At 36.7% G+C, this 12296-nt stretch overlaps 1 protein-coding gene across 2 annotated transcripts in view; it reads left to right on the top strand.

Moving 5' to 3' along the window:
- Positions 1-11382, top strand: part of fgd5a (FYVE, RhoGEF and PH domain containing 5a) — a 72827-nt gene extending 61445 nt beyond the window's left edge. Inside the window, exons 15-21 of one of the 2 annotated variants that reach the window (XM_036558964.1) lie at positions 67-160; positions 1433-1570; positions 2314-2416; positions 3390-3526; positions 4335-4436; positions 4930-5084; positions 6493-11382. In XM_036558964.1, the coding sequence (XP_036414857.1) occupies positions 67-160; positions 1433-1570; positions 2314-2416; positions 3390-3526; positions 4335-4436; positions 4930-5084; positions 6493-6529 (766 nt within the window). In that variant the 3' untranslated portion in view covers positions 6530-11382. Of the gene's footprint in view, positions 1-66; positions 161-1432; positions 1571-2313; positions 2417-3389; positions 3527-4334; positions 4464-4929; positions 5085-6492 lie in introns of both variants that reach the window. The other variant, XM_036558963.1, reaches the window with a different exon arrangement.
- Positions 11383-12296: the final 914 nt, after the last annotated feature.

Genomic DNA, 12296 nt, shown 5'->3' with positions numbered 1-12296 from the left:
CTCTCTCTCTCTCTATCTATCTCTCTCTCTCTCTCTCTATCTCCCTCTCTCTTTCTCTCTCTCTAGTTCTCTGGCAGAGAGAGAGGACTGGTTCCACACTCTGAGCAGAGCTATAGCTGACCACGCAGCTGGCCTCAACACATTCAGCTCCTCCAGTGAGGTAATTATAATCCTTACCTACTTTGACGTACAGTATGCTTAGATATGGATTTGTCTGTGGGTGGGTGTTTGTGTGTTAGTTTTCAGGTAGCCCATCAAAAACATGACAAATGACATATGCTTTAGTTCAAAAGTTTGGAATCACTGTTTCCAATAATATTAAAGTTACCTTGTTGTAGATACATGTTTAAAATGATTCTAATATGATGCTAGTACAACTTCACAGGTTTCAAATCATTCGTTAACAGGAGACGCTTCTATGACAATTTAAAAAGGTGTATAACACTAAAAATGAAGCTATATTAAAATCAATACCCTCGCATTTCAAAAGTGTGACCAAATCTTGAGGCAGACACTTTGACAGATTGTATTGTAAATAGAAATGAAGATGTATTATCTATCATTATTGCCAAAAGGCTTAAAATATTGGATACATCATCTAAGCATTTATTTATGTTGTTTCATTTATAATATTTAAATTAAAATTAGTAGTTACTATTGTTTATAAAATAAGCAGGAAGAAACGGGTTTTAAAAGTTTCAATGCAGGTTTTGGGACAATAAGTAAAAAGCTTAAAAAGATTCTTCAACGGTTCTTTAGTAAAGAAATTGGTTCTATATAGAACCATGAACAATCAAAGAACCCTTTGTATAATTAAAGGGTTCTTTGCATCATGAAAGAGTTCTTCAGATTGATGGAGGATGTGCTGTAGATGGTTCTATATTGGTTCTTTATAGCACCAAAAAGGGTTCTTCTATTGTTACAAGTTCGACATCATAACTATAGCAGAACCCTTTTGGTGCTATATAGAACCCTTTTCGAAAAGGGTTCCATTAATTTGAAGAAGTTCATGGTTCTATATAGAATTTTTTTTTCTAAAGAACCCTTGAAAAAACAGCTTTTTTAAGAGTGTACATTTTTGGGAACTCACATTAGTGACTCACACATTAGTAATCCAAAAGATGTTTTTTCTTGGGACAAAAATATGAAGTTGTAAGACATTATTGTATTATATGTATTGTATATCCATTCTGCGATATGCTATCACAGAGTTGTATTATATCTTGAGGCAGCAGTTGTGTGTACTGCCAACATGTTTTGTGTCAATACAGAATCAATCAATCAAAATATAATATAAATCTAATATAATATAAAAAATGGCATGATTCCAAACTTTTGAATAGTAGCACATGCCTAGTTGGCCTATAACAGGAGTCTATAGACACTGTTCACAAGTTTTACTGGTCCAGTCTAACTCCCATGGTGTTCTCAGGCGAGGGAGAAGCTGTGGATGTCTCTGGGGGAAGCGGCTCCAGTGCTGGTGCCCATCTCCCACGCCATGATGTGCATGAACTGTGCCTCAGACTTCAGCCTGACGCTGCGCAGACACCACTGTAACGCCTGCGGAAAGGTACACAAACCACCTGGCCTGCTCACAGTCTTCAGCATCCTCATAAGGAGCACTTATGTTAAATTAAGTGTGGTGTTGGTGGTGGTAATAAATAAATGATAATAAATAACAGTTGAGGCATCAAGGAAAAATCTAGAATTAAATTTTGTTCTTCAGACTAGCTCACAAGATAGCATAATGTTTTGGTTTTTTTTTTCAAAATACAGCAGAAAATTTGTACTGTATTTATATGATAAATGCAAGTAAAAACACACTTATGGCGAAGATAAATGGTTTTAAACAATATGCTAAGGAACCTATGACTTTTGCACAGCACTGTATATGAAATCTTAACATGATTTCTTTGAAAAGTCTAATGTACACCAGCAGCCTAAACAGTCAATAAACCAAGATATGTTTTGTTTTCTTTTGGTTAAATAGACATGTCTGGTCAAATAGACAATAGTAGCAGCCATAAAGCCTAAATTTGGTCTGTACATTTGTCCATTTCATTATAAATCCGTATGTCATACAATGACAGAAAACACATAAGGTAAATCACAAAAAAACATTTGAGAAAAAATATTCATGTCACTGTTCTTGAGAGGGCCTACAAAATGTATGCTAAAGCAAAGATTATATAATAAAGATACATCTGTTTAGCAGCTGTTTCATGATTGCTTTAATTTGCCTGATGAGTCATGTAGGCTACAAGTTGCTAAGTAAGCAGATTTCTCAGCTGCACTTCTCTCTCCTGCCTGCAGGTGGTGTGCCGCGCCTGCTCCAGAAACCGGTACCCACTGAAGTATCTGAAGGACAGAGTGGCTAAAGTGTGTGACCGTTGCTACACTGAGCTGAAGAAACGAGGCAAGTGCTCTACAAGAACATTTTGGAGATACAGGAACAAAGCCTTGTATCTCCAAAATGGCAACTTTACAGGAGAAGGAAAAAACATACTTTATCCATTCATCATAAAATTCGCTCACAATGTAAAGCGCAACAGGCATTTTCAAATTATGTTAAAAACTTAAATAAAAATGGAGATACAAGGTTCTGTTCCGACAGCAGCGAGCTAAGACACAGCCAGAAACAAAAGCCAGTGCTGATACAAAAAAAGAAAGACATTTTTTTTGACTGTTTTGTTTATTTGTTTGGTGTTTTTTTTTTTCTTTTTCAATTTATTGAAAAATGTAGCAGTAGCAGGGTCCTGTGGCATCATTCCTTTTTTGTAATTTTAACGTGGCATTCTGGTGCACTCTGAGACTGAAATACAGAGGTAATATCAGTGGGACTATTTAGTTTATTGAGTTCCACAACTGTACAGGTCATGTCTTACTATAGTACTGTTTTCTTGGTATTTGTATTGATTTGTTAAAAATCTATTGCGGTCATTGTGTACATGACTGAGACCCCGCATTTATTGTAAAATAGAGGCCACTCTAAAAACTTTTCCCATTATGAATGTTCTACTGGCATGTGGCGCTTGGACCCCGATAATTTGTACACCATAGCTAAATTCTGGTAGCAGTTACAACAGTCCATAGAAATCAACATGTTTTTCATCAAATTCAGACAAAAATTAACTGGAAGCTGACCGTGTTGGTTGCTAACAGTGATAATTTACAAACACTGACTGTTAGTCTGTTTTAACATTTAATGTAATGTTATCTTAGTTCTGATTGGCCTGCAGAAATGAAACAGTATATTTTTAACTTGGCTGAATTATGACTATGAACTGCTGCTGTGCTCCCTGAGAATTATTTGCTGGCAGCAGTTAGTTTATACACACAATTAAAATGAAATCGATCTATTGCATAATAGATCTGTCTTGTTCATGTAGGTGGGAATGTCCCCATGGCGTGTGGCAGTGCGAGTCCACACACAAACAGAGCTAGTCGGCCTTTGTCCGCTGTGTTCCAGAGCCTGCAGACCCCCAGCCTGTGGAAAAGCAGGAAGAGCACTTCACCTCTCGCTCAGGTACCTCATCACCTCTGCTGATGTGTCGGAAATGCTTCTCTTATCACTGTTCCCTACATTGGAAAATCAGGACTAGCATATAGAACGCTTGCTCATCACTCTGCGAGAGCCACATTGTCTCATCTGTCACATTAATAGAGTGCACCATTCCCTGCCTACTAGGCTACATTATTGGTGGTCTACCTGTTGCAATGCATTGTGGGAATGTAAGATTGCACTAGATATTCTCCAGTCTGTTTTCAGACATTGCTACAAAATGACATACTCCCAGAATAGTGTCCACTCTGGTGGACCTTTCTTTTTGAGCTTTGGGTTTATTTTATTCCTCCTCAGAACTGAATTTTGTCTGTAGGTTAATTCGCAATGACTTTCCTTTGTTTATCAAGCCATGTTGTCACTTCACTAGCAAATTTTGCAGCCTTAAACTGGCTCTAGTGGCTCTACATAGCTCTGTGCAGGTCGGTGAAAACAACTACGGTAAAAATAAATGGATGAGATGCACAAAACCATTTTGCTGTGATAATGTGACCAAACCTTATGAGTTATGTTCATGTATGTATATACGACCATTTTTTGCATATGTTAATTGGCCCAACAAAACGTCCTACATGGCTGTCATTCTTCTGCATTTACGCTTGCATTTTGTATTTTCCCATCCACACGGCCCATAAACTGCTAGCGTCCCAGTTTTGTACATAACATATGGGCAGAATATGCCTGAAACTGGCCCAAAGTCTTCGGGTCCAGGGTCTTACACTTTCCACATACTACATTATGCTTGTCCTCTCTGTGGCGTAATTGTGTGTAGGTGTCCGTGGGCGCTGAAGGCTCCACTATGAGTGGGAGTCTGCAGAGGCGGAAGAAGAGTAAACGGAAGTGGAAAAGGCTGTGGTTCCTGCTCAAAGACAAGGTGCTCTACACCTTTACAGCCCGAGAGGTGAGGGGGCCCAGAGTCTCCTACACCAACACCCACCCACACACAAGCACACAATGTCCACGTGTACTTCTGTTTCATTACCAAGCCACTCAAAACAATCACACTGTTCACCTTTTATGGAGGTCTTGTTCGCCACTGAACTAAATATGAAATGTCATTCATAAATGTAGCCCTGTTTTGCCATTTTTTGACATCGAACAAGTGGAAAAAAGTTGGATGTGCTTGTACAGAACATAAATCGAATGTAAATGAAATTCATTATGTAATTAAGTATAATTTTGTAATTGTGTAACTACATTAAAAAAGTAGAGTTGGAGGACAACTGGGTTGATTTGACCATTGATCAATGTTAATGTTGAGGTATTTATATTTGTTGTCGCTGCATTTGTATAATATTTTATTATGTACGTGGATCACTCTATCACTTTTTATTTTTTTATCACGTTCTTTCTCTCTCTTCGTGTAGGATAAAGTGGCGAGTGAGTCTCTTCCTCTGCAGGGTTTTACAGTAAAGCTGTCTGAGCATTCTGAGGGTGAGGACACGGACAGCATCTTCCAGCTCTACCATAAGAAAACCCTCTACTACACATTCAGAGCGGACGATCAGCACACCGCACGCAGGTCACTCTCTCTTTATTATATCCATAAATTCAGGGTAGTTTCCAACTAGTTGTAATTTGCCGTAGTTAAAGTTAACCTGAAATTGATCTTTTTTACCTTGTTAAAAAATGTCCCTGGTCCAAGGATGTTCACAGTTTTGTTAATGAGAGTCTCAAGTCTCTAGCGTGTGAATTTGAGTCAAGTCTCGAGTCTTTAGTACAGATTGAGTGTTGTTATCAGCTGCAAGCATTGCATTGTACTAAAGAAAATTCCTATTTAAAACAGCCTCAAATAACAGCAGATAGCTTCTAGTATTCGGCCAACTCTGCTTTCCTATGTGATTGCTGGTTGACTACTGGGCAAATGTTAGGCATGTGAGCCAGAATAGGACCAGATGCTGAACAGCTTTTGCCTTGTGTCTATATTTGTGGGCGCAATTGTTATGGACCAACAATGTAGTTGGGCCAGATTTCAGCCACATCCATTAGTTCTACTCACTTTACAGTGTGTGGACCAGATCTAGGCCAAGGATCCAGCCATGTACTGGGTCAGAACAAACCCTAGGATGTGGCTCACAAGCAGGCCAGACAAATTTTGATAACCAGGAAGACTTTTCATTCTAAAAGACCCTTCAGTCTGAAGAACAGAACTGAAGCGCTAAATGCAGTAAATTCTGCTTTTATAAGAAAAACAAAACAAAGGCAAAACAACTGAGATGCTTAGTCTGTTGTTTTTATAGTAAGTATGCTGTATGCTTGTAAGTTCATTTTGGTAGCCTGTATAATGTGTTCTGATTTTAGGTAATGGGAAAAATAATATTAACCAATATTATCTCAGATACCCTCCTTGATACTCTGTTTTACTCAAAAATATTCCACAGTACTGAAGTAAAATGCACTATGATTTTCAATTCGTGGAAAAAAAGCAAGGGGCTGCTCATAGTGCCACCTAGTGGATTGTTATCGTAACAAATTACATTCATCACATTATGCTTCTCTGAGCACATTCTGGATATTGTCAGTCTTTAAAGAACACTGATCAACTGGATATTTTATTACAAACACAGCATAGTTAGGCCTAGTTAATTTGATATAATGTAGCCCAGTATGAAAGGGTAAATAAAAACCACTGTATTTAACTTTTTTTTTTACATTTTATTTGTGGCACTACTGAGTTTTCTTTGTCTGTTCCAGCTTAATAAACCTCACAAAAAGTACAAATGGTGATTAGTATTGTATTGTGTATCATAAAAATGTTATGAACTGTAGTGATGTTATATTTACACCTTATACATACATCCACATATGCATAGACGTGCTCAGACATTATTATAGTTATGCATCTACAAAAGTTTAAATTTAATTGTAATTAAATATGATAATAGAAGTTAATTGAGGTCCCTTTCTGCTCTTATTTCCTTGTTTTATAGATGGGTGAATGCAATGGAGGAAGCTACAGTATTATAGTATTCATTCAAGCAGGTGATAACATGACTCTAGCCATGGTCTTTCCAATCTGCCCAGCTGAAATCCAGAAGGTTCATTGTAGCAAGAGTGGATCTGTATCATACCATCGGCCCTGACTGAAGGATCTCATGCCATTATACTGTGGATTCCCGTTTAAGTTTTCGACCACAGACCTTTTAATGGAGTCCTCCGTCTGTGTATGAGACTCTGCGGAGGAAACATCGAAGTCACTTCGGCTGTGCTCCAGTTTCTGATGTCACTGCATTCCTAAAGGAATCACAAGCCTTGTTTGGTTAGCTTGAGTTCTGTACAGAAAAAGTGAAACATGCCAAATGTAAATATGACCGTGCAGGACGGCATTCACGAGCTGTTGCTGAAGTATCAGACTGTTGCAGGAGTAAGATTTCCACATAAAATGCACACACAAAAAGGATATCTTGGCAAGTGAAAGCATCTTAAATGTAGGCAATAACATGTATAAAACATTCAGACCATTTCTAGACATTGTATTTGTATTAAGTGATCAAAGTGATCATATCCTCTTGTGATCTACCAGTGCAGCAAGACAACTTTAGCTTTGCTAAAATGATTCAAACTAAGTACAACTGTCTTGAAATATGGTAAAGGTTTTATAATATTCTCACAAGAATCACATAATGATACACATTTGATATACTGCCTACCCTTAATATGTTTTCACTTGCTTTAAAGTGCAAAGGCTTTGTTACAGTGCACTGATTTTTCACAATTTCTGCATAATTTAATCAGGGAAATGTAAACAAAGTCATTCAGAATGGTTAATCTGAAATGGTTGATTAGAGAAACTTAGAGACTCAGACTTCTTTACAGTGGTGGTGATAGGAACCAGTAACTACTTCCACTAAACCTACACATCTTCTTTTGAGTTTTTTATAAGTGTTTTTGATCATGGAAAAATGTGATGGCCTATATGTCCATGAATAGGCCTTAAAAATACATTTTAGGCCAAAACCTTATCTCAAAACTATTGTAAAACAACGCTTAAGGCAGGCATGTCAAACTGGGGACCTTCCGGGCCAAAGTACTGCAGAGATTAGCGTTTACCCTCATCTACCACTCTGATTTCAGTTCATGAAGGCCTTGCTATTTAGCTGATGAGCTGAATCAGGTGTGTTTAACGAGGCAGCGTGCTGAAGTCTGCAATGTTTTGGCCCGCAAGGACTAGAGCTTGACACATGTAGCTTAAGACATGAGGGAACATATTCATACTCGTTTTGTGTAATGACATCATGTGATGTACCTTTAAGAGCCAATAAACTCTACAGATGTCTGGTTCCTATCACCACCACTGTAAGGAATTCTGACTCATAAGGTTTCTCTAGAATGGAGCATTTCATATCAAACCATTCTCAATGACATTGTTTACATCTTAGCAATTAAATCATGCAGAAATGTTGAAAAATTGGTGAAATTCCCCTTTAAGGGCCAAGATAGCTGTAATACTGTTTCAGCGGAACACTATCTGAAAGCAGCACTTTCAGATTGTTAAGGTGGTAGAAAAACACTTTATTTCTTATGTGTTAATACATGTAATACATATGTGTGTTCAGTTGAGGACAATTTATTTTGTGTTACTTGTAACACTAAGAAGTGTGCTACCTTATTTAACACAGGCAGTGTTCAGATTTTGAACACAAACATGTTCTAGTCACCTAGAGATATGTTGCGTTTGGCCAGAACGCAGTTCACATATCAGAATTGACATATTGTTCAATTTTATCATCACTTTATTTGATTTACATTACAAAAGCCAAACATCAAGCCTTATGTTTTAAAGGGCCCATACTCTACTTTTTTTCCTTTTGTGTTCTGTTTTGTGTCCTCATTTATGTTCCCTGACCTGCTTATAACATATGTGTGGGTTGATATACCAGAAACGGTCAAAATTAATTTTTACATGACCTCAATTTCTCACTTATAATGAAACCAGCTGTTTTTGTTACTGTGCCTTTAAGACTGAGATATGTAAATGAGCTCTGTTCTGATTGGCTGCCCTGTATTGTGCCTCATTCAAAAAGCAGTCTAGACTGAAATACTCCTTATAACTTTAGCATGAATGGGCTAAACTGCTGTAGGCTGAGAAGGCAGGTACATGTAAATTAGTTTTTTGTGACATCAAAAAAACAATGTATTCAAAACAGAAATCTATTTCCATATATGGATTGTAGGGAGTAGGGGGTGAATGTTTACACATCAAAGTGTTTTATTTAAAAAAAAAAAATCAGTTTTCGATGATATGGGCCCTTTAATACAAAATGTATTAAAACAATGTGTTGTCACATAAAACATTTTAGTTTTCAATTAATACATTTTACATGTTGAATTCAAACCACGAAAAGCCACCTAAAATTAAACTGTCCAAGATATCAGGTCGAATATCAGCTGTCAGAATTTTGATAAACATATTGTGTGATATATATTTACATTTTTAACATGTGTACCTTTGATACAAGACTGTATATTGTAAGTGAAGTTAGCTGTACATTTCATCATGAGATATCAGAGTAATTCTGGGTGTAATATAATTTGATATGCAGTGGCATGTTAAGAGGTTGCTGTAACTGTGCCATAATCTTCTACCCAGCATCATGATTTCTATTTTACTTCACTTTTCTCTTTGTAGGCCAATCTGAACTGCACTTATTGATGCTGACACTGATGTTGAGTCTTTTCTGTCATATTTTCTTTGTCAGCAGATGTATTTACAAGCATTTTGAGGCTTGATTTCAGTCAAGAATTTGAAGTGCATTCAATATATAAATTTGCACAGGTCTTTTCACCACTTAGCATTTGTATACTCTTATCCACCAAACAGGGGCCGGTTGTTACATAGCCCATTTTTCTTTTCTAATAGCATCTGCATTTAATTTATTATATTTGAAAATTTGCATCTGACTTTTCCTTTACAAAGTCTGGAAACAGGTTTATGCCATGCGATTAGTATTTCAGCTTACAATTTTAACATACTACAAATTCAAGACCCTTCCTTATATTAGTTACACCTTCTGGACAAAGATTGGCCTAGTTGTAAAAGGCTACATATGGTTTAAATGGAGAAACTAAACCCATGCTATAATTTAGGCAAGACTAGGTTTCAAATGTGCCCTTTGTAGAGAAATGTACACACTTTGATTTCTTCACAGTGGTGGTGATAGGAATCAGGGGTCACAATGTCTATGAGTTTTCTATGTAATGTTAATAATGGTAAAACAGTAGTGAAGTATTTGGGTACTATTTTGCCTTACAACACCCTGCATGTACCTCTCTGCCATGAATGGCTTTAAAAACATAACCATATTGTGTAATAACTTTAGATGAGGTAGATTTAGAAGATTAAACACCTCTGACGTCTGGTTCCTATCGCCACCACTGTGAACTCAGGATGTTTTTCTAGACCTGCGCATTTCGCATCAAACCACTCTGAATGACTTTGTTTTCATCTTAATGGTTAAATTATGCAGAAATTTTGTAAAATCAGTGGAATTCCCCTTTAACTTTAGAATGTAACTACATGGACTGCAGCATTGTTACTTATAGGCTGTGCATTGCTATCAAATACAATCTGAAAAAGTCAAATACATGGAAAACTTAAAACATATGGTTATATTTATAAGAAAATGCTTCTTGCCTTTATATAGGTCAGTGTTTCACAGTCCTGCAGCCAGCACGGCATACTTTTTCTCAGCTGAACCTTTCTTAATGTACTTAATTACTTTACTACTTTATTACTGCACCCTTTTTTTGGGGATTTTCACATGGTAAAAGTTCAAACTGAAGCAAACCATGTACTTTCAATTTAAAGCAAACCAATTATAGCATCTGCGTATCTTATTTGGTTGATTTGTTTTAATTGTTACACTGTTATAGAAGCTAGCTGTAGCCTTTAAGCCAATAATAATATAACATAAAATAATAAAATGACATAAAACATATAATGTACTTTTTATATGTACTATATATGTGTAGAAATATAACTAGAACTTCTACTTGTACTTGAATATTGTATTGAGTTGGCTCACACCTTAGAAACCACCTGTGATGGCAAAGCAAGGGCCTAACGACACTTTATCCACCACTTTGGCTACCACAGCAACGGCATAGCAACACCTTAGCAACCACCTGGGATAGCACAGGGATGGCCTAGCAGCACCTTAGCAACCAACTGGGATAGCATATCGATGGCCTAGCAACACCTTAGCAACCACCTGGAATACCATAGCAACCACCTAACAACTACCAAGTAATGCCCTAACTAGTTGGAATACCGTAGCCATAGCAACCACACCATAGCAACTACTTGGAACTACTATAAAACCTAATTAAGTTATAAAAAAATTGACAGTGTTCTGCAGCTGCTTTAACCTCTGAAGCATTATTAGCTGGCTTTGTTAAGGAAACTTCCCCTTTCTAGTTTTATTTTTATTACCATTGTTATAATTTTTTTACTTTTCTTTTTTGACGTTCTTCTGGACTGGAGCTGGTAAAAACTGATAGAAACCTTTTCTTAAGCATTCTAGCTTGCACGCCCTCGTCAGAAACAGGAGCTCATTATGATATGATAGTGAATGTATTGAGGTGAACTCTGCTGTATATATTCATAAACACTGGGAACAAAAAGGGAACACTGTAAACTGCCTGTCAGTGGCTGTGGTAGAGTCTACATCAACTGAGCCTTTTTCACTGTAGACTTTAAAGAATGGGATGTTCTTTAAAAAGGCTGTTCTGGAAACTTCTCTTCATTTTCTCTTCCGTCTCTGAATGTGCAGTTGAGGTTTCATTGTTTCAGAGGCTTTTACACAATGCAAAAAAAAAAAGTGCCAATACTGAACTTGTTCTGCCTTTTTTAATAGACCTACTGAAGCACAGTCTCTAATCCTTTTACATGTAAGGTTAGAGTCCTATATTGTTAATGCATTGTCTCGTATATATATATATATATATATATATATATATATATACACTTTGCCTATACAAGAGGAATCTTGAACAATGTAAATGTAAATGTACATAATTCAAAAACGTACACGACCTTTTGTTTTGTTTGCACTGATATAGAGAAAGAAAAAAAAGTTATGCCAGTTTAATTTATATATTGTTTGTTTTACAAATCTGGTTCAACAATGACATTTTTTTGTACGTTACATATTAAGGTGAACCAGCTATGTGGAATTATACTTAGGATATTATTGTTCAAATAAATAAAGAGAAAATAAAAGTCTTACTTGCTTGTTATATTTCACCTTGTTATATTTCATCTAGAAATACCAAGAAAAGTCTCAATAGATCTCATGCTGCCAACACAGTACTTTTTTGGGTGGCTGTTACTGGTCATGAGCAGCCACTATGGGGCAGTGTATACATTCCTGAAAAAACAGGATTACATATAGACACTGTTATGGTAACCACCAAAGTCTTTTTACTGTTGATCAATAATTGAATGTGAATCAAGCCAATGTCACATTAACGTGTCCTGGGGTTTATCGCTCAATTCTGATTTTTATCTCACTAAGGCCAATGTGGAAAACAGACCCTAAATAATTGATAGAGCTCCGAGGTCAGTAATGGACATATAACCTGCTAACCTCTCTTTAATTGAACACAGCAAGCCTGAAGTCTTAGCAGACTGGCTACTTTTAATCTAATGTAAGAGAAGAGTGTTATCTCCAACATCTTTTTGTGCTGGAGCTCAAACTGCAGTCGAGTAAGGCGATATAACTGGGTTAACATA

The sequence above is a fragment of the Colossoma macropomum genome, unplaced genomic scaffold, assembly GCF_904425465.1.
Source record: "Colossoma macropomum unplaced genomic scaffold, Colossoma_macropomum, whole genome shotgun sequence".
NCBI classification, from domain to species: domain Eukaryota; kingdom Metazoa; phylum Chordata; class Actinopteri; order Characiformes; family Serrasalmidae; genus Colossoma; species Colossoma macropomum.
Note: the sequence above shows the minus strand (reverse complement) of the source record. Positions and strands in the feature narration are given on the sequence as shown.